The following is a 22,841-nucleotide window of genomic DNA, read 5'->3' as shown; positions in this document are numbered from 1 at the left end:
ATAGGATTTTGTTACTAGATTCATGTTTTAGAGGGCAATACCAAGTTAGGAAGGATGGTGGGTGTCGTAGGACGAGATGGTGAGACCTAAAAGGGGATAAACTAGAAATATTTAAGAATAGAATGGATAAGGAAGGTACTTGAGACTTGGAAGATGATGCTAACACTATGTGGAACTTGATGGCCAATTGTATGAGGATAATCTCAAGGGAAGTGCTTGGAGAGTCGAAAGGGATGGGACCCAATGTTAGGGAAACTTGGTGATGGAGGGAAGAGGTTCAAGCGGTAGTTAAGGCAAAGAAAGAGTGCTTTAAAAAGTGACAGAATGATAGAACTGAGGAAAACCTCAAGAGATGATTGGCTAATAAGGAGGTCAAAAGAGTAGTGAGAGAGGTTAAGTTGAAAGCTTATGATGACCTATACACTAGACTAGATAGTAAAGAAGGAGAGAAGAGGGTATACAAACTTACTAAGATACGGGAGAGGAAAACAAGAGATTTTAATCAAGTTAAGTGCATCAAGAGTGAGGATTCTAAGGTATTGGTGAAGGATGAACAGATTAAGGAAAGATGGAAGAACTATTTTGAGAAATTATTAAATGAGGAACGTGGAGGTACGACAATAGGGGAAGAAATGCCGCAATATGATAAATCAAGATTATAGGTTTTATTGCAGGATTAGGAACTTTGAAGTGGAGATTGTACTTAAGAAGATGAAATCAAATAAGGCTTTAGGACCCGATGATATCCCTATTGAAGCTTGGAAGTGCTTGGGTAAAAAAGTGGTTGCTTGGTTGACTAGGTTGTTTAGTAAAATTTTGTTGACTAGGAACATGCCAGATGAGTGGAGGAAGAGTATTTTAGTGCCAATATATAAGAATAAATGAGATGCCTAGAATTGCAACAACTATAGAGGAATCAAGCTAATGTGCCATATAATGAATGTGTGGGAGAGGGTGATGGAACGCCGATTGCGAGATATAACAGAGGTGTCAGAGAATCAATTTGGGTTATGCCCGGCAGGTCAACAATGGAAGCGATTTATCTTTTGAGGAGAGTAATAGAAAAGTATAGAGAAAAGAAAAGAGACATTCATATGGTGTTTATCGACCTTGAGAAAGCATATGATAGAGTGCCCCGAGATATAATATGGTGGGTGTTAGAGAAGAAGGGGTGACAAAAGGTTACATTGATGTGATTAGGGACATGTATGATGGGATGGTGACCACTATTAGATCGCCTGCTGGAGAGACGAATGAATTTCCTATCACTGTTGGGTTACACCAAGGATCTACCTTAAGCCTTTATCTTTTTGCTTTAGTTATGGATGAGTTGACGAGAAATGTTCAGGATGACATGCCATGGTGTATACTTTTTGCAGACGATATCGTGATAGTGGATGAGACTAGAGAATGAGTTAATACAAAGTTGGAGATTTGGAGAAAAACTCTTGAATCTAAAGGTTTCCGGATAAGCAGAAATAAGACAGAGTACATGGAGTATAAATTTAATAACAGTAACAATGAAAGCAGAGGAGAAGTGAAGATTGAGAACCAAGAATTGCTTAAGAGTAGACATTTTTGTTATTTAGGGTCGATTATCACAACAGCAGGGGAGATTGATGCGGATGTGGCCCATAGGATTAAGGCGGGATGGTGTAAGTGGAGAAGTGCGTCTGGGGTACTGTGCGATAGACGAATACCTACTAGACTAAAAGGTAAGTTCTATAGAATGGCTATTAGACCAGCGATGTTGTATGGACGGAGTGTTGGGCAACCAAGAAACAATATGTAGATAAGATGAGTGTGGCTGAGATGAGGATGTTAAGGTGGATGTGTGGCAAGACGAGACGAGACGAGACAGAATTAGGAATGAGTATATTTGGGAATGGGCAGGAGTAGCATCGATAGAAGATAAGTTGAGAGAGAATCGATTGAGATGGTTTGGTCACATTCAACGGAGACCAACAGAGGCAGTAGTGAAGAGATGCGATACTATAACGGTAGAGGGGAGTGTTAGGGGACGGGGTAGGCCTAGATTAACGTTGGCTAACATTGTAAATAGAGATATGGATCTACTTAATTTGACTAATGAAATGGCCTTTGATAGGGCCGCGTGGAGAAGAAGGATTCATGTAGCCGACCTCATTTGATGGGACTTAAGGTTTGGTTTGGTTAGGTTATTTGGGGCACATTACCCCTCTGCTTTTTTGCACCTCTTTTGGTAAACAACAAAAAGTGCACTAAATAAGCAAACCCCAAATAACCCCTTATGTTGTGTGGTTCATTTAGGCTAAGTTTGGGAATCACATAAAATAGCCAAAAAAACCATAAAGTCACTACCAAAATGTCAACTCTGCTCTCTATTTTTCTGCACGTCCTTTCTTAAAAAGCTAAAAAGCCAACCAAAATAGTTAGTTCCCAAAACAACCCTTAGTTTGCTTCTGTTGCTAACTTTGTTGCTTTAAGTAACATTTTGGTTTTTAGATTTTATTATTTGTGGTGTATGTTGGATAGCGTGATATACATTGTTTGATTTGGCGTCAAAGCTCTGAATCTAGGAGGCCATGAGTCAAGTTTTGTAGCATATATTTGTTCCTCGGTCATATTTGCTATTATGTACCATGTAATTTGTGCACCTTATGTTTGTTAACCTCTTCGTGCGCAATAGAGGGTCATACATGAGGAGAGTGGTGGATAGCTTGATACACATTAATAGATCCAATTCCTATTAGTTTAAGCCTTCGGGACAGTGGGTGATTTCACATGAAATCAAAGTTATGGTTTAGGAGGTCTGAGGTTTCAAGTCTCATATTGATTGCCCATTATTATTATTATTATTATTATTATTATTATTATTATTGGATTAAGTGAGAGATTTATTAAAAAAAGAAAGGAATACATGTATCATGGAGGGCATATTGTCACACTTTGGTTTTTAAAACATAATTTAAAAAGGTTTATTCATTTTATTAAATGTGGATGGTCTTAAGGCGTTGAAAAGTAAGTAGATCCCTTGTTCTAGAATGCTTTATTAGAAACCGAGCTTTTCATTTAAACAAAATAGATTTTATTTGAAATCATGGTTCATTAGTCAACATACGTCAAACTTTAACAAAAATTGAGTGGCATGTTCGTTGAACATTGGACCGAAATGGCCTTCTAGGCCTTAAGACAACCACCCGATCAAAATACATGCATTTCTACACATGCAAATTTGCTAAATTGTAAATGTTTATATTCTATTACATGCCCAAAAGAATTTCACATATTTCAAATGTGATTTAAGTACTAGTTACACAATCTCAAAGTAACCATATAAGTCCAAAAGAGAAGGGATCATATGTCCACGAATTGAGATTTATAACCCAATAACAAAAGAATGGCCAATGGCAGTAGTGATTTATTCAATCTTCACAAAAAGGGTTTATGAAGTCCTGCTCCATTCATGACTCATGAGTTGCATGTGAAATTGTTAAAATAAGGGTGAACTCCAACAAGCTCAGTAGGAAACATTTACAATTCCTAAACATTTCTAAGGTGATATGTGCTAGTGAGCATGAATTAAAAAATACAGTTCAAATATGTCTATAAAGAATAATTAATAACCTTATCAGTGATGTTATACAAGTTACTACAAAATTGATTCAAGTTCATCTATTTATCCATTTAATTAATTCCACATTCAGCTTAAGCTTTGGGGACAATTGTTAATCCGACAGTGTACAACTTTGTGTTTTTTTTTTCATTTTTTCTTTGTCTGGATTTAGTCTTTTGGAGTTTGATAACCCCAGTAGATATAACTTATTCTGAAGTTTGTTCCTAATTCATTGTTTTTCCTTGATGTTCTGGAAAAATGTTTTTATAGTGGACACTATACAGTTCATTTTGATTATACATTTTTAGTTTTCTCTAATTTGTTTGAGGCTGTTGGTTTTAGGGATGAAGATTAAGACAGATACACCCATTGCAAAGAAAGCACGAGAGGGGGTTATGGAGTTTTTGTTGATGAATCATCCATTGGATTGCCCCATTTGTGATCAGGGTGGAGAATGTGATCTCCAAGATCAGTCTATGGCTTTTGGTTCTGATCGGGGCCGGTTTACAGAAATGAAAAGATCTGTGGTTGATAAGAATCTGGGTCCATTGGTTAAGACTGTTATGACTCGGTGCATTCAGTGTACGAGGTCAGTAACAAGGGTCATTCATTCAATATTTTTTTTGCTGTGAAATTAAAATACATTCTTTTAAGTGTTAAAAATGAGCAATTATTTTATTAGGTATCATGCCCTTTGATTTGCGCTCTCTCTCTCTCTCTCTCTCTCTCTCTCTACATATATATATGTGTGTGTGTATCTATAATTCTGAACATTGGAGGGGTGTTTCTCCAGAAACTTTCAGGCTGAGTAACAGTAAGTTGGAAACTTCAATTTTCTCACATTTGTAGGCATAAAATTTAGGCCAGTAGTGTTCTGGGAAAATTTATGTATTATGTTGAAGTTGTCCAATACCTAAACGATGGTGGATCAGTTTGTGTGGAACTTCCATAGTCCCATGATTTCATAACGTGGGATGCAAATGATTGAATAATATATTTTTTCAAGTAATTTTTCATTAAAAAAGAAGGGAGGAAATTATTAAAATAAGAATTTGCCAGTTTTGGTTGTGAGTTTGAGGGGGTAAATAAACATCTTGTTTAGTGTCAGGGGCAGAGGGGGGGTTAAAACTAAAATGATCGACCCTCCCATTGCATAAGGATCTGGTTGAAATCCCATGCAATGTCAATTTTTTCATTCAACCCCCCCCAAAACCCAAATAGATTTGTGACATGTGTACATGGTTGAAATACTAAACTAAAACAACAACTACTAGGATTTTAAAGTTTACACAGCCAATCTAAAGTTGATTTCCTTTGGACTTCTTTTTTTTTTTTTTTTTAAAAAAAAAAAAAAATTAAATTTTAAACAATTACCCATCCCTGTAGTTTAGCCATTTAAGATACTTATTAACAATGTCAAATCTTTATAATTCATTAAAAATTGCTTTATACACATTTTTTGAGTTGCAAGAGTCTTATAAATAATATTTTTTCTCTTCTCTATAGATTCAAACCTTTTTTTGAAGCAATTTATTTTCATACCAAAATGCTGAACTTTGATCTCAATAGTATTTACTCTTCCCGGGTTAATAATCCTAGCTCCGCTCATTTCTAGAGGTTAAGAATCGTAGCTCCACTCCTGTCTAGAGTGTTAGATATATGTGGTATAGTTCTTGCCCTTTGAGAGCTTTTGAGAAAAGTCCATAGGAGGGCTTTCTAATTTCCTTTTGTTTTGTGTGCTTGCTTCTAAATTCAATGGCTATGTGGATTTTGAAAAGTTTGTGATGTAGACACCTTTTATCTGCAGATGTGTCAGGTTTGCAACTGAGGTAGCTGGTGTTCAAGATCTTGGCATGTTAGGTCGTGGCAGTGGAGAAGAAATTGGGACTTATGTTGAAAAATTAATGACAAGTGAACTTTCTGGGAATGTGATAGATATCTGTCCTGTAGGGGCCCTCACCTCGAAACCTTTTGCCTTTAAAGCCCGCAATTGGGAATTAAAGGGAACAGAGAGCATTGATGTCACTGATGCAGTTGGTTCCAACATCCGTATTGACAGTAGAGGTCCAGAGGTTATGCGCATTCTTCCTCGTTTAAATGAGGTAATAAGTTATTTTACATAATATTTATCTTTCCTTTATATAGTTTCTCAGTTCCATCTTCTTTATGGCATCTTTTCTACCTCTAATTTGCAATTTTGTGTTATGTGTCAATGACAATTATTGAAATGATTTAAGTTTCTCTTATCTAGATTCAGGATAACGTATAAGGGATTTAGGAGCTGGAGGCATATAAAATGATTTGAACCAAAATTAAGTGCATAATCAATATTAGTGGAGTTTAAGTTATTCATTTCTATTGCTTTTGTTTAGTTTTTAATGCACTAAAAAGGCTGTATCTATCTGAATGCTGACTATATTTATCAAGGTAATGTCTTGCAAAGTTCTATAACTCCATACTAGATGATGTGACAGTTATTTTTTTGATACAATATCATGACTTGTGAAAGGACCTAAAATAATTACTGAAAAGTGCCAAAAAGATTTACCTGGTGTCAATTAAAGCCATGCCTATGGACTATGTATTCTTTGGGTTGTATTGCTGTCCATTTTGAAGCTTTTAACCAAGGTTCTGAAAAGCGGTTGCGGCTGCGGTCGCGGCTGTGGTCGCCTTAATGGTGACGGTGGCGCGGTTGCAGTTGCAGGGTGTAAAGGTCGGAGCGTAACGGTTGCGGTAACTGGAACCGTGAATTTTTTTATTTTTCGCACAATTTGAAAAAAATTACCAATATGCATATTTTTTTCCATGATCATATTTATTGGGTTTAAAATAAATATTGATCAATTTTTGTAAATTTTTAAGTATAATCCAATATATTTCATATTTTTAAACCATTTATAAACTGAGTTTTTTACATTTTATTTTAATAATTAATGACTTTATATTATACAAAAAATCAATCACTAACTATTATATATAAGACAAACAATGACAAAAGTAGGGGAATAAATAAAAGCCTAAATATATATATATATATACATATTTTAACCAAGCCAAATAGATAATGACCACATTTATTATTATTATTATTATTATTATTATTATTATTATTATTATTTTCAAACAATATATAGATAGACATACAAACAAAATGGTTGAGTGATAGTAGCTAAATAGAATAACATAAGTCTTACAGCTTTAACAAATCAATAACATGTTCTTCATCTTCTCTCTTTTTTCTCTCTTTCTCTTGCTCCTCCATCTTCTCTCTTTATCTTCTCTCTTCTCTCTGTCCCTTTTCTCCCATTTTTCAGTTTTTTTTTTTGTGTGTTTTTTTCAAAAGAAGCAGTTCGGAATCGTTACGTAACGGTGCGTAATAAGCTATTACAGCTGTTACGGCACTATTACGACTGCTACGACTGCCGCTACGGCCGACACACCTGTGAATCTCAATCACACTACAAAATCTGCCGTAACGGGTGGCGGTAACCACCACAATCGTTACGTAACGGTTGCGACCGCTTTTTAAAACCTTGGTTTTAACAAATCAATAACATGTTTTTCATCTTCTCTCCTCTCGCTTTATGTCTTTCTCCTCCATCTTCCCTCTTCTCTCTTTATCCCTCTTCTTCCATTTTCAGTTTTTTTTGTGTGTTTTTTTTGAAAGAAGCAGCTCGAAACCATTATGTAACGGTGCGTAATGGGCCGTTACGGTCATTACAGCACCGTTATGACCACTACGGCAGCCACTACGGCCGACACACTTGTGAATTTGAATCACACTGCAAAAGCGGCTGTAACAGGTGGCGGTAACCACCACAACCGTTACGTAACGGTGTTACGTAACGGTTGCAGCCGCTTTTTAAAAGCTTGCTTTTAACTAAGATGACCCTTCCTTCTGTATATTTTATTTTTTCATTTGAAAAGAAGTTTGATATTATTTGTTTTACAAAGATACACTGAGCTGCAAGTTAGGGAATTTGAACACTTTAGGGGTTTCCTTGCTAGATTTATGTGGTTTTCTAGCTTCTTTTGTTAATGTGCAAGGTTTTTAGCCTGATACACTGATCTATTGCAGGACATTAATGAGGAATGGATATCAGATAAAACTCGTTTCTTTTATGATGGTCTGAAGAGGCAGCGGCTAAATGACCCTATGATTCGCGGTGCTGATGGGCGCTTCAAGGCTGTGAGCTGGCGTGATGCCCTTGCTGTAGTTGCTGAGGTCATCCATCAAGTTAAACCAGAAGAAATTGTAGGGGTTGCTGGTCAGTTGTCTGATGCAGAATCCATGATGGCACTGAAGGATTTCTTAAACAAAATGGGATCCAATAATATCTGGTGTGAGGGAAATGGCATGCATCCAAATGCTGATTTGCGTTCAGGATATCTCTTGAATAGTGGTATCAGTGGTCTTGAGAAAGCAGATGTTTTCCTTTTGGTCGGAACTCAGGTTGGTCCTTGCACCCTTTCTTTTAAGATGGCTACAATGTGTACAGTTTTTAATTACCATTGTCTATTGTTTGTTGTACGATTTTGAGGTATTTGGATGAGGACAGGAAGCATTGATGTTAAAAGCACAACTTTTTTGCACATCTAGGGATAGGTTGAGACAAGATTACATACAATTGTGCCCTTTGAGAATTTTGAACATTCATTGTTTTGATAGATAGTTGTTGCATATAGTGATGGAATGCATGTAGAAGTACTCTGAAGCTCACTGATTCTTCACAAAATATTGGTTAGCGTTATGTAGTTTATGTGACATTTATATTATTTTTTATTTTTTATATTTTGTAATCTGCGTAACATATAGTTTCAATATGGGGATGTTCATGAAGGTTATTGTAGAAGAAATAATGAGCTTTTATTCTTCCATTCTAAGCATTTATGCTTGTGTCGTAGATAATGTTAGTGTTAGGACTGGTATTAGGTTGGCAATTTCATCACTTGTATATGCAACCTCAGATAGAGCTCAAGTCACTACCATGAGGAGAGCACATTGGACAGCCTATAATATCTTGGAAGCTTGAAGTGCCATAGGAGATCTTCACTACCTAAGCCAAGGTTTGTCAGCTTGGTCAACCATGATGAGTACTGTGGTCGACATATGGAAGTCCAAAGCGAGTCCTACAGAATGGTCGACCATCCTAGTAAATGTAGTCTACCATGGTGAAAGTACCGAGAGTTGTAGCTAGCTCATGTAGGACAAAATTTGGATTTGATCATAGAGAAGATTATCTATACTGTATTCCCTATTCTTTAAAATATATAAGTAAATATAAATACCATAAAAGTCTAATAATAAACAAAACGAATAAATATACGACCCAATGAATTTAATCTTCCTCCGATGGAATACTTTTCCAGATTAAACTCTCGGAAAATGCTAGACATCCCAAAAGATTTATCAAAATTTCTACTAAATGTCTCACATGGGTGTCTCGTGGATACCATGTGGGTCCCACACCTATGTGAGACATTTGGTAAAAATTTTGGTAAATCTTTTGAGATCTCTAGCATTACTCTAAACTCTCTCCCTCGTTTCACTGGAGGAAAATTTGTGTCAAGTTCTATTACTATTAATGAGTAGCTTTGCGAATTCTTATGGTCAGAGGCAAAAATTGACAATTTACAGTATGGTTGATCATAGTGGTTGATGGTTGGATTTATGTAGCCAAAAGTGTTTTTAAAGGCTCAAGGTGTACTAAGGCGCTGAAGGTCTCTCGGGGTCTAGGCGCAAGGCGAGGCGCGGGCTTTATTGAAGTAAGGCGCACAGTCTTAGTAAAAAATAGAAAAATTAACATAGACTAATCATTCATAATACTAAGACAGTTTTTTTAAAAATAAAAAGTAATCAAGATTCAAGACAAAATATAGAATAATTCTCAAAACCATGAAAGTGCATATTACATAACATTTCAAACATCCAAAAACATAAACATAAACACTAAACATCCAAAACATAAATATCCAATAAATACTAATATATGTCTTTAACACTTAAAAACATCAACATCAAAAGAAAGGGTAGGCTAGGTCAGTCAGTCAATCATCATCCTCTACATCAATGGCAAGCAAACTATCATCTTCTTCTCCATCAGTTGATTTGTATCCCTCAATATCTTCCGTCTCTGTGTCATCTGAGCCCGCTTCCTCTTCATCTATTAATTGAAGTAGAGTTAATCTTGATGATTTAGATATCCTCGGTTGTGCCTTTGAGCGTGAACTTGTTGCTCTACTTGCATGGCTACTTTCTTCTACTCCAGAAGCTCTAGCAACAGTGGCCCACGTCAAGCCATCATCATCATCAAACACAGGCTCATTATCTTCATCTGATTCTCCATCTATCCTCCCAAGCAACCACTCATTGCTTTCATCAATATTTTGCAAAGATATGGGATCAAGAGTGTTGCGCATGTCATACCTAAATCTCAATATTCTATTATATTTGACAAACACTAAATCATTGAGACATTGTTCCTATCTATTTCTTTTCTTGCTATGAACTGCAAGTATTAAAAAGTGCTGGAAATTTGTGTTAATGCATATAATAAGATAGTGGCATATGATAGTGGTGTTGGTGGTAGATAGTGGCATGTATAGAATATGATAGTGGTGTTGGTGGTAGCTAGTGGCATATATAGAATATGATAGTGATGTTGGTGGTAGATAGTGGCATGTATATAATATGATAGTGGTAGATAGTGATAATATATAATATGTAAGTGGCATATAATGGGTTATAATGATGTTTGTAATATCTCCTATATAAGGAGTGTCATTTGGTCTTGTAAAATAAGAAGTTTTGAATATAACAGAAATATATTCCTTCTTCCTCATATTTTCGGAGTTCTTCTTCCTCATATTTTCTAAGTTGGTATCAGAGCTACAAAAAACACAGCAGCCCTAAAACCGTCATAGCCATGTCGGAAGTCACGTCCGAAACTACTTCAACCCCTGCCGCTGCCATTCCGGTGAAAACGTCCAACTCTCACTCTGTCCAAATCACCACCATCCGCCTAAATGGTGATAATTTTCTCCGCTGGTCACAATCTGTCCGGATGTATATCCATGGGCAAGGAAAGATCGGTTACATCACTGGTGACAAGAAGGCTCCTGCTGTTAATGATCCGCTGTTCGACAGTTGGGACGCTGAAAACTCCATGGTTATGACATGGTTGGTCAATTCCATGGAGGAGGATATAAGCTCTAATCACATGTGCTATCCTACTGCACAAGAATTGTGGGATAATGTTAGTCAGATGTATTCTGACCTAGGAAATCAATCTCAAGTTTTCGAATTAACTTTGAAGTTGGGAGAGATTCGTCAAGGAGATGATTCCGTCACCAAATATTTCAATTCGTTGAAAAGGTTGTGGCAGGATCTTGACATCTTCAACACATACGAATGGAAATCGGTTGATGACTGCAACCACCACAAGAAAACTGTGGAAGACAGCCGTATTTACAAGTTTCTTGCCGGCCTCAACATTGAGTTCGATGAAGTGCGAGGAAGAATTATTGGCAGACCTCCTCTCCCATCCATTGGCGAAGTATTTGCCGAAGTCAGAAGGGAAGAGAGCCGAAGGAGCGTCATGCTTAAGAAAAAAGGTACTGGTGAATCAATTGAAATTTCTGCTTTAATTAGCGATGCTGCGGCCAACAAGGCTGCAAATTACCAGCGCAAGTTTGATGATAAGCCACGGGTCTGGTGTGATTTTTGCAACAAGCCTCGCCATACACGCGAAACGTGTTGGAAGATCCGTGGCAAACCTGTCAACTGGAAAAACAGCAAACAAGGAGAGAAAAATCGTGGCTTTCCTACCGCTAATGAAGCCGATTCAGGTCCCTTCAACAAAGAGCAGATTGATCAACTCTTAAAGCTGATAAAATCCAACTCCTCATCCGGTACTCCTAGTGTTTTGTTGGCACAAACAGGTAGAAATCCTAAAGCCTTCTCTTGCCTAAACTTCTCTCCGTGGATCATAGATTCTGGTGCCTCCGATCACATGACTAGTTTTTCCCATTTATTTAGTACCTATTTCTCTTGTTCTGGTCATGACAAAATCAGAATAGCCGATGGTAGTTTTTCACCTATTGCAGGAAAAGGATTTATTAAACTAACTGAGAAAATTAATCTCAATGCTGTTCTTCACGTCCCCAACTTAGCCTGTAACCTTTTGTCTGTCAGTAAACTATCTAAGGATTCTAATTGTCGTGTTACATTTTTTGAATCCCATTGTGAATTTCAGGACCAGAACTCGGGGATGATGATTGGGCGTGCTAGAATGCTTGAAGGTCTTTACTACTTTGATGAAGTACCTGTTAGTAATAAAAAAGCTCAGAGCTTTAATAGTACTAGTTCAATCTCTGTTCGAGAAAAAATAATGCTATGGCACTATAGGCTAGGACATCCTAGTTTTCTTTATCTGAAACATTTATTTCCAGAATTATTTAAAGGGATTGATTGTTCTTCTTTTCATTGTGAAAGTTGCATTTTTGCAAAATTTCATCGCTCTACTTATTTGTCAAAACCTTACCAGGCTTCCAAACCTTTTTATTTGATTCATAGTGATGTTCGGGGCCCTTCTAAAATCACTACTCTTTCTGGTAAAAGATGGTTTGTTACATTTATTGATGACCATACCCGCTTATGTTGGATTTATTTGATGAATAAAAAATCTGACGTGAAAAATTTATTCACAAATTTTTACAATATGATTGAAAACCAATTTCAAACCAAAATTGGTATTTTACATTCTGATAATGGAACAGAATATTTCAATGAGCAGTTGGGTGAGTTTTTGGAAAAAAAGGGGATTTTTCATCAATCTACATGTCGGGATACCCCTCAACAAAATGGCATTGCAGAACGAAAAAATAAACATCTACTTGAAGTAGCACGTGCTATAATGTTTTACATGCATGTTCCTAAATATTTATGGGGTGAAGCAATTTTAACAGCCTCTTATTTGATAAACAGGATGCCTACAAAGGTGTTAACATACAAAACACCTTTCGATTGTCTCAAAACTTTTTTTTCCTGACACGAGGTTGTTTTCTGATTTACCCGCCAAAGTTTTTGGATGTACTGCCTATGTTCATGTTCCTAGTCAATTTCGTTCAAAACTTGACCCCCGTGCTATAAAATGTGTTTTTTTGGGTTATTCCTCAAACAAAAAGGGGTATAAGTGTTTCGATCCTCAAACCAAGAAATCTCATGTGAGTATGGATGTGTCATTTGTGGAAACAAAATCCTATTTCCCCAACACTTCTCTTCAGGGGGAGACAAGTGGAGTAGAAGACCGTTTTTGGGATATTTCTATCCCGCTTCCCAATGTCATTTATCCTACACAAAAACCACATCTGTCTGATAATGATCACTTAGGAGAACCAAGTTCTATGGTGCCTAGTCAAGAAGATTCTTGTTTAGGGGGAGAAGTACTACAAAATGATCTAAATCCTGAGCTTCAGGTTTATATTAGGAAGCGGTTTCATCTGAGGAATAATGACCCGAATGTCCATCCTAATGACCCGAATGTCCACCCGAGTTCTGGCATCGAAATTTTAGGTAATCCTATTCCTTCTATTTCCGACCTTGATGTTCCTATAGCAATAAGGAAAGGTGTCCGAAATTGCATTAAACATCCTATTGCAAATTACCTCTCCTATCAAAGACTGTCTAAAAACCATAGAGCTTTCACATCTAGGATTTCACACTTGTTTGTTCCAAGGAATATACAGGAAGCATTGGATGATCCGAATTGGAAATTAGCAGTCATGGAGGAGATGAATGCTTTAAGGAGAAGTGGTACTTGGGAGATAGTTGATCTACCCAAAGACAAGAAAACAGTTGGGTGTAAATGGGTGTTTACGATAAAATGTAACGCAGATGGAAGCGTTGAGAGATACAAGGCGAGACTGGTGGCTAAAGGCTTCACTCAAACTTATGGGATCGACTATCAAGAGACGTTTGCTTTTGTTGCTAAAATAAATTCCATCAGAGTACTGTTATCTCTTGCAGTAAATTCAGATTGGCCTCTACATCAACTTGACATTAAAAATGCATTTCTCAATGGTGATCTTGAAGAGGAGGTGTTCATGAGCCTACCGCCGGGATTTGAGCAGAGACTTGGAAGCGACAGAGTATGCAGATTGAACAAGTCATTATACGGACTCAAACAATCACCAAGAGCGTGGTTTGAACGCTTTGGGAAGGCAGTTATCAGTTGTGGCTTCTCGCAGAGTCAAGCAGATCACACAATATTTTATAAACATTCAAAAAATAGTAAAATTGCAATTTTGATTGTTTATGTTGATGACATCATTTTAACTGGTAATGATGAAGCAGAGTTAGCAGCCCTCAAAGAGAAACTCGCAAAAGAATTTCACATTAAGGATCTGGGAGCCCTCAAGTATTTCCTCGGAATGGAATTTGCAAGATCCAAGGAAGGTATATTCGTTAATCAGAGAAAATATGTTCTTGATCTCCTTGGAGAAACAGGTATGCTTGGTTGTAAGATGGTGGAGACTCCGATCGAGCCGAACTTGAAGTTACAAGCTGCTAAGGCTGAAGAAGTCAAAGAGAGGGAACAATATCAGCGACTTGTCGGGAAATTGATTTACTTGTCTCATACGCGGCCTGATATTGCCTTTGCAGTCAGCATGGTAAGTCAGTTTATGCACTCACCAGGGGCAGAGCACTTTGAGGCCGTTTATAAGATCTTAAGATATTTGAAAGGAACTCCAGGGAGAGGCTTACTGTTCAAGAAACATGGACATCTTCAAGTTGAAGTATACACAGATGCAGACTGGGCAGGAAGTGTTACAGACAGGAGATCAACATCCGGATACTGCTCCTTTGTAGGTGGGAACCTAGTTACATGGCGGAGTAAAAAACAGAATGTGGTAGCTAGAAGTAGTGCAGAAGCAAAGTTCAGAGCTGTTGCCCATGGAATCTGTGAAGTAATGTGGATTAAAAGAATTCTTGAAGAATTAAAGCTTTCTCATCCGACACCTATGAAGGTCTATTGTGACAACAAAGCAGCTATATCTATAGCTCATAATCCAGTTCTACATGATCGCACAAAACATATAGGGTTCGTTTGGTTTGAATTTCCCAAAAAATTTTGAGAAAATTTCTCTACAAATGAGTTTTCAGAAAAATTCAAACCAAACAAATTTTTCCAAAAAAATTTCCCAAAACTTGTAAACCAAACAAGTTTTTCAAACAAATCTCTCTCTCATACACATCAAATCAATCACTTTTTCCAAAACTCTCTCTCAAAATAATTTTCCAAAACATCTTTCCAAAAAAACCAAACCAAACAACTTTTCGTACTTTTTATCTCCCAAACTCATCTCCCAAAATCAAACCAAACAAGCTCATAGAAGTGGATAAACATTTCATCAAGGAGAAAATCAATGCTGGCATAATCTGTATGACCTACCTTCCAACAGGTGAACAATTAGCTGATGTGCTTACGAAGGGACTACACAAGAAGCAATTTGATAAGCTGACTAGCAAGCTGGCTATGGAAGATATCTTCAAACCAGCTTGAGGGGGAGTGCTGGAAATTTGTGTTAATGCATATAATAAGATAGTGGCATATGATAGTGGTGTTGGTGGTAGATAGTGGCATGTATAGAATATGATAGTGGTGTTGGTGGTAGCTAGTGGCATATATAGAATATGATAGTGATGTTGGTGGTAGATAGTGGCATGTATACAATATGATAGTGGTAGATAGTGATAATATATAACATGTAAGTGGCATATAATGGGTTATAATGATGTTTGTAATATCTCCTATATAAGGAGTGTCATTTGGTCTTGTAAAATAAGAAGTTTTGAATATAACAGAAATATATTCCTTCTTCCTCATATTTTCGGAGTTCTTCTGCCTCATATTTTCTAAGTAAAAGATATTAAATTCTATATAATGAGAATAAAAAATATTTGAATTGAACAAAAAATTAGTTAGAATGTTAAATACTCACATGTTCAAAGACAATCCAATTTTGTTCACAACCCGATGAACTACACGTTCGGCTAAGGACTTTTATGGCAAAATTTTGCAAGTTTGGAGTTTTAGAACCATATGATGCCCACCAATCAGCTGCGATAATCCACTAGTTAGAAATAATTGTTACCAAGTATTGAATTTTATTAAAAGTATTACTAAAAATAAACTCTATGAGTCTACAATATATTACCTGGTGCCCTTGTATTTCTTTACCTAATCGCAACGGACTTGCTAAAAAGACTCTCAGCCTTCATATAAATGCTCATCTCATTAGTGATCAAATCTTGAACAGTGACATCCGGGACCAACCTTTGCATGTATTCATAAAACCTATTCATCACTTCATGATCTTTTTGCACCTCTAACGCTTTTGGGTAAAAGAATTCTGAGTTAAGAAAATGTGCAGTTGCATGTAAAGGCCGATGCAATTGGACATTCCATCTTTTGTTGATGATTTCAAAGATTTCATTATACTTCTCTTCTTTATGATCAAATGAACTTGCAATGCATTCTTTTACCCTATCCATTGCCTGATAAATGTATCCCATGGGAGGTTTCTTCTCGGTATCAACCAATCTAAGCACTTTGACGAGAGGACCCGAGACCTTAAGGGCAAACACAACAATATTCCAAAATGAAAGCATCAACAAAGTCTGTGCCATTCTTTTACCTTGTGACTCCTTTGCCCATTTGCTTGAGGTCCAGTCTTCGGAGGTGACCATCTTTCTCAAATTGTTTTTTTGTTGATGCATCCTAGACAAAGTTAGAATGACGGTTGCAAATCTAGTTTTTGCAGGCTTGATCAAATTCTTCAGATTTGTATAACGCCTCATCATGTTTAGCAACGTAGGTCGGTTGTAAATGTAGCCATGTACCGCAATACCCCTTTCAAATGTCTTTTTTAGTCTAGGTGTCTTGAAAATGTCTTCTAATATCAAAGCAAGCAATGAGCAGCACATGATGTCCAATACAAGTGTTCATACTTGGTTTCCAAAAACCTCCCTATAATGTAACAATTACGAAAAATTATTATTTTTAAGTTTTTAAATTTTAAATGCAAAACAAACTACGAGTAAACAATTTTGACGTAAGGAATGAGTAAATATTCTTACCCGCCAACACATTAGTTGCAGCACTATCAGTGATAACTTGCACCACATTCTCTTTTCCAACTTTCTCCACAAACTTGTCTAGTAATTCAAATAACTTCTGCCCATCCTTTGAATAGCTAGAAGCATCAACCGACTCAACAAACATGGTTCCTCTTGGACAATTTGCTAAAAAGTTAATCAATGTCCTTCATCTCTTGTCAGTCCAGCCATCAGCCATTATGGAACACTCGTATTTTGCACAATGTTCTTTATAATTCTTCATCAAATCTTCAGTATGTTTCACCTCTTTTTTGAGTTGGGTAACTCGCACTTCATGGTAAGTTGGTGGCTTCATACTGGGACCATATTGCCCAATAGCTTCAATCATTGGTCCAAAACTCTCATAATTTACTGCATTAAAAGGGATACCAGTATCATACATCCATCTTGCAAATCTTTGCACTGCCCGAGCTCTCATTTCTTTTTTGTAAGGGTCATTCGCATCAATTTTGGTTTGCTTCCTTTTTGCTTGGTCTCTTCGATTTTTCACCATTGATTCAGGATTGGATGTGAAATAAACATCAATAGGCCCTTTTCTCTTTGGCATTTTTAAATTAGTTTTGGATTTGGATGAACTTTGGCTGCTACTTGCCAACTTACGGCGTTGATTGACATTGATCTCAACATCTTCATCTTCATCTTCATCTTCATCTTCCATGTCCATGTCATCAAAATCAGGCAGCATATTCATTTCTTCTTTTTGTGTCTTCTTTTTTGACATGAACTCTCTAATCTCTTCTCTTACGTGAGCTGGACATTTCGGGCAAGCAGTGACATTCCTATAACCTCTCGCGAGGTGTTGTTTCACCCGACAAACACCTCCATTTGATACTTTACCACAAAAATTACACTCAAACTTGTTTAAATTATTCTCCTCTACCAAATGGGCATGTTGCCATGCCGGATCTTTTCTATTACTTTCCGATGATGTCATTTTCTACACAACAAATTTAATAAATGGAAAATAATCTCAATGTAATGTAAGTGTGATTAATTGTGTAATGTAATGGAAAATAATGTGTAATGGAAAATTACACATTAGCACAGACAGTGTATTAATTAATGAAAAATTAATTAGTACAATGTAATGGAAAATTACACTCAGTGAGTGTAATGTAATGTAATGGAAAATAATGTAATGTAATGTGTCAATTTAAAAAATAATTAATGTAATGTAATGTGTCAATTAAATTTAGAAAATAATGTAATGTAAACAGAGACTAAATTATTCTATTTATTTTTTAAAAAAAAATTATTCTAATTAATGTAATCTATTTTTTTTTTGTTTAAATTATTCTATATATTTATTTATTATTATTATTTTTTAACAGACACTCAAAGGCATAATTGAAAAAAAAAAAAACAAAAACAAAACAGAGCAGAGTAGAATCAGCGAAGAAGACAGAAGGAGAGAAGAAGAAGAAAGAGAGAGACGATCGAAGTCGAAGAAGCCGAGAGAGAAAAGAAAAAAATAAAAAAATAAAAAATAGACGACACAGACCTGGAAGTCGAGAGAGGAAGACGACAAACACCTGGAAGTCGAGAGAGGAAGACGAAGTCGAAGTCGTAGCCCAGCCAGTCCAAGTCAAAGTCGTAGCCCAACCAGTCCAAGTCGAAGTCGAATCGAAGTTGAGAGAGGAAGTCGAAGTCGAAGTCGAATCGAAGTCAAGAGAGGAAGTCGAATTGAAGTCGACACAGATTAGGTTAGGGATTTCGTTTCAGTCGAAGTCGTATTGTATATAAGTTGTAATCCTCTGTGTTAGAGCCATTCGAACACACACCACCACAGCCGTTAGATCAAAATTAGGGCGTAAATCATCAATCGTGCCTAGGCGCGAGCCTTGCGCCTCTCTCGCCTGCTTCCAGTCGCGCCTAAGGCGCGTGACTTCTTCAACGCGCCTCGCCTGGTACCAGTTCAGGCGCACAGGCTGCGACTTGATGCGCCTTGCGCCTAGGCGCACGCCTAGGCACACTTTTCACAACACTGAGCCGAACCCATTTGATGGGACTTAAGGCTTGGTTTGGTTTGGTTTGGTTTATAGTGGTTGATGGTTGACCCCGATGACGTATGGTCAACCACACTTCAACCCAACAACCCCATTTGGGGTCTCTTGACGAGCGGAAGGCACCAAAAGCTATAACACAATTCTTATAGACCCTCATACTTATTTGAGTGTGAATTCTACCTTGGATAGAGAGTGCAACCTTCATTCCTTCAACACAAATCCTCCAACAGCTTGCTTCAAGGGAGTCTCAAAGTTCTTTGCTTGTAGATGGGTATAAACTCATCTCTTTATTGTAGTATATAGACTCTATTGATAGCACACACCACACTTGTCTCACAGAGAGACTTTGTTGGGGCTTAAGGGTATTGTTTCCCCTTGTTGAAGCCCATTTTCTAGATTTGTAAAATATTGTGAAGTGGTAGGTTTGTGTTTGGAGGTTGCATTTTTTTTGGTTGATCCTAAACCCATTGTATGTTGTGGTAGAGGTTTTATCCTAGCAAAAACCCTTGAAGGAGTGGTTGTAAAGGTTTTGGGTGTAGGCTAGTTGTTGAACTACTCTAAATCTTGGTGTTCATTTCTTTAGTAGTTGCACTTTTTAATTTGATTATATACATTGATGATATTTTGAGATGAATGTATGGTAAATATGTTGTACCCTTGCTTCAAGTTGAATTATGAATAGATTGGGCCTTCAGTGATTAAAGGAATTAATTTGATAGACATAGTTTGTTCTTGGCTCTAGAGTTGAAACCAATACCCAACAAATCCCTTAGGTTGTGCTAAATAATTAGATAACACTTTAATTAAGGGCTAAGTTTGATTAGAATCTTGAAGTGTGTCAATAGTGAAGGAAAAAAACTACAATATGTACGAAATTTTTTGGAGTTTCCTATTTACCCCACTTACCTTTAGGACACACTTTCAGATTATAGCGGGCATTAGCTTCTGAATAGCCAATTGCACAAGCTGTCTTTTTGCGAGGGGAACTAATTATGTTTGGTCACTTCAATATTGTTAAATAAGTCATTCTGTATTCTTTTTCATTTAGTTGAACCCACCTGATTGGGACACAAGACTTTGGTTGGATTTGGTTTTATGGACATGCATGGTCATCTATATGCATATAAATAGACCATAATTAATTTTCCTTCCAAGTTTAAGATTTCTTTTTTGGGATCTCTACATTTTGGAGGATATCTGCTTACGCTGTTCTGTGACAAACATTTTGGGGTAGAATTTAAGATGGAAGCGTGACAATACGTTATTGTGAAGATGGAATTTGTATTGCTCGATTTATTAGCATTAGGGATCATGTTTGTAGAGGTCTGAAATGGTTATTTCTTTTAAGGAAATGGCAAGAATGTCACTTATGCTTCATTTGGATGGATATGGATTTGAAATCAATTGATTTGAGATTAAATTCTACCGAAATAGAGGAGAGTTTCTTATTATAGGTAAATTGATAAACTAGAAGGGAAAGTAGGTTATTACAACTAGAATCTTTTTTTCAAAGGATTTCAAATAACTACTTCTACATTGTTATTTCCAAATCCATCATAGTGAAGCTCTCAAATTCACCAAGGAAATACATATCTAAACTACTAAATCTAAATGTGATACTCTTTGAAAAATGAGTGTCAAATACCTTCATTTCAAATCAATAAATCCAAACACAACCTTGGTGTGTCATGGGGTGGTGAAGAAGGTGGTCAAGCAGCATTGTCTCGTTGATTTAACATTCGAAGTGTGCTTTTAGTTCAATATTTTAAGACTGTGTTTGGATCATAGGTTTGGATAGGGATTTGAAAAGGGAAAAGGAAAAGGTAAGTGAAATGTGAATGAAATATAACTACATTTCACCCACCTTTTCCCGTTTCCTTTCCAAATCCCTATGCAAATCTATGATCCAAACACAACCTAAATAAAAACATTTACCCAATGATGTTGAAAGCCTTGAACAGTAAACTTCTACTTTTATGCCTTAATTATACTTCTGGATCTCATTCCAAACAAAATATATTTATACATATATGGGTAAGGAGTATATGTAATGAAAATACTAACCAATATTTAACCTCATTCAAAAGCTGATGAATGTAAAATACAAATTACACTTTCCTTTTTATTCTGGAAATGACCTATGGGCTCATGTCATGTCCTGGCAGTTGATCTGTTTAAGTTTAAATCTGAACAGTGAATTAGGTAGTGTGTCAGGAGTCCTTGAGAAGTTGGGGAACATCATAAACAAACTAGGGTGCATCTCTTGCATTGTCATGGTTAAGAGACTTTGCTGCTGTTGGGAAATCTACCCAGTGATTTGACAATAACTTGTGCTGCCATGAATCTATGGAAATTAATAATAGGGGGAGCTGATAATTTTTTTCTCATCTGAAAGAAAATAAAGAAATGTTTACGTTGTCTTACTGGTGAAATATGGTCACTTGCGTTGAATTTTTGGAATTGGTTTAATGGATTAGCAGCTTTGGGACTTCACAATTATTTTATAAGCTGCATGGATGTGTTTATCTTTGTTGTTTGCTCCTTCTTGTGACTACTTAATGATTTGGGGTGGGTGGGCAAGGTTTGTTCTGATCCCAAATTTACATATTGAATTGCCAGCCAAGGGTTGAAGCTGCCATGGTGAATGCAAGAATCAGAAAAACAGTCCGAGAAACCCACGCTAAGGTGGGCTACATTGGCCCACCAACTGATTTCAACTACGATTACCAGCACCTTGGCACAGGTCCTCAAACACTATCTGAAATCGCTGAGGGTCGCCATCCCTTTTACTCTGCCCTCTCAAATGCGAAGAACCCAGTCATCATTGTTGGTGCCGGGATCTTTGAGAGGAATGATATGGATGCAATTTTCTCAGTTGTTGAAACTATTGCAAAAAAAGGGAATATTATCAGACCAGACTGGAACGGTCTCAATGTATTGCTTCTAAATGCTGCCCAAGCTGCTTCGCTAGACCTTGGACTCGTGCCTAAATCTGAACACAGTATTGAATCTGCAAAGTTTGTGTATTTGATGGGTGCTGATGATGTGAGCTTGGAGAAAGTTCTGAGTGATGCGTTTGTGGTTTATCAGGGCCATCATGGTGATCAGAGTGTGTATCGTGCCAATGTCATTTTACCAGCGGCAGCATTCACCGAGAAGGAGGGTACATATGTAAATACAGAAGGGTGTGCTCAACAAACTCTGCCTGCAGTTCCCACTGTTGGTGACGCGAGGGATGATTGGAAAATAATTAGGGCTTTGTCTGAGGTGGCAGGGGTACGTCTGCCTTACGATACTCTTGGGGCTATCCGGAACCGGATAAGGACTGTGGCACCGAATCTCTTGCACATGGATGAGAGACAACCGGCTACTTTTTCTGCTTTATTGAAACCTGAGTCTGGCAACAAGATGAGTTCGACTCCATTTGGGACTGCCGTGGAGAATTTCTACATGACTAATTCAATCACGAGGGCATCAAAGATAATGGCACAGTGCAGTGCAATGCTCTTGAAGAAGTAGCTGATTTGATTACTACATCCTTGTAATAAAGGTGCAGATTTAACTGTTTTTTGTGCTCCGGTTATTTCTGTTTGAGCCATTTAGCAATTTTTGTTTTTGTTTTTGTTTTTTTGGGTTTCTCAAAATTGCACTGCCATGGTGGACTTTTGATGCTCATAAATGGCAACTGTTGATCTATGGTTTGTAATTCTGTAATTTAGAGTCTGGGGCTGTTGTCTTACACTCTTATCAACAGTTGGAAGATATCTGTTCTGATCTTGGTTGCTTCTAAAACGGTTGGGTAAATTACACCGACAACCCGGAGTTTTGTGCCGATGTGATTGCCTTTTTTTTTGTTTCTGTTTTTCTTAAAGATAGGTCATCTGTCAATTACACCTTGACCGTTTAAAAGTTACATCCTCCTCTTTGAGGTTTGTAATTGCATTATAAATTGTCCATGTTATGCAACTATTGGTTGTTGATGATGTGGGCATTTAAATATTTTAGTAAGTCAATTTTACCCCTACATGGAGTTAATGAGCCTATTTTTTAAAGAAAATGG

The 22,841-nt window shown here is 36.9% G+C and overlaps 1 protein-coding gene across 4 annotated transcripts in view; it reads left to right on the top strand.

Moving 5' to 3' along the window:
* Positions 1-22,841, top strand: part of EMB1467 (NADH-ubiquinone dehydrogenase) — a 34,124-nt gene that overhangs the window by 3,229 nt on the left and 8,054 nt on the right. For 3 of the 4 annotated variants that reach the window (XR_014327908.1, XR_014327909.1, XM_028256202.2), the window contains exons 2-5: positions 3,938-4,184; positions 5,403-5,697; positions 7,674-8,048; positions 21,401-22,331. Coding sequence is in view for 2 of the 4 variants with exons in the window: in XM_028256202.2 (XP_028112003.2) it covers positions 3,938-4,184; positions 5,403-5,697; positions 7,674-8,048; positions 21,401-22,300 (1,817 nt within the window). In the remaining 2 variants the exon portion in view is untranslated. Of the gene's footprint in view, positions 1-3,937; positions 4,185-5,402; positions 5,698-7,673; positions 8,049-21,400; positions 22,598-22,841 lie in introns of those variants that run through there. The other variant, XM_028256201.2, reaches the window with a different exon arrangement.

This window comes from Camellia sinensis, chromosome 4 (assembly GCF_055761805.1).
Source record: "Camellia sinensis isolate YWXY chromosome 4, ASM5576180v1, whole genome shotgun sequence".
Classification (NCBI taxonomy): Eukaryota; Viridiplantae; Streptophyta; class Magnoliopsida; order Ericales; family Theaceae; genus Camellia; species Camellia sinensis.
Note: the sequence above shows the minus strand (reverse complement) of the source record. Positions and strands in the feature narration are given on the sequence as shown.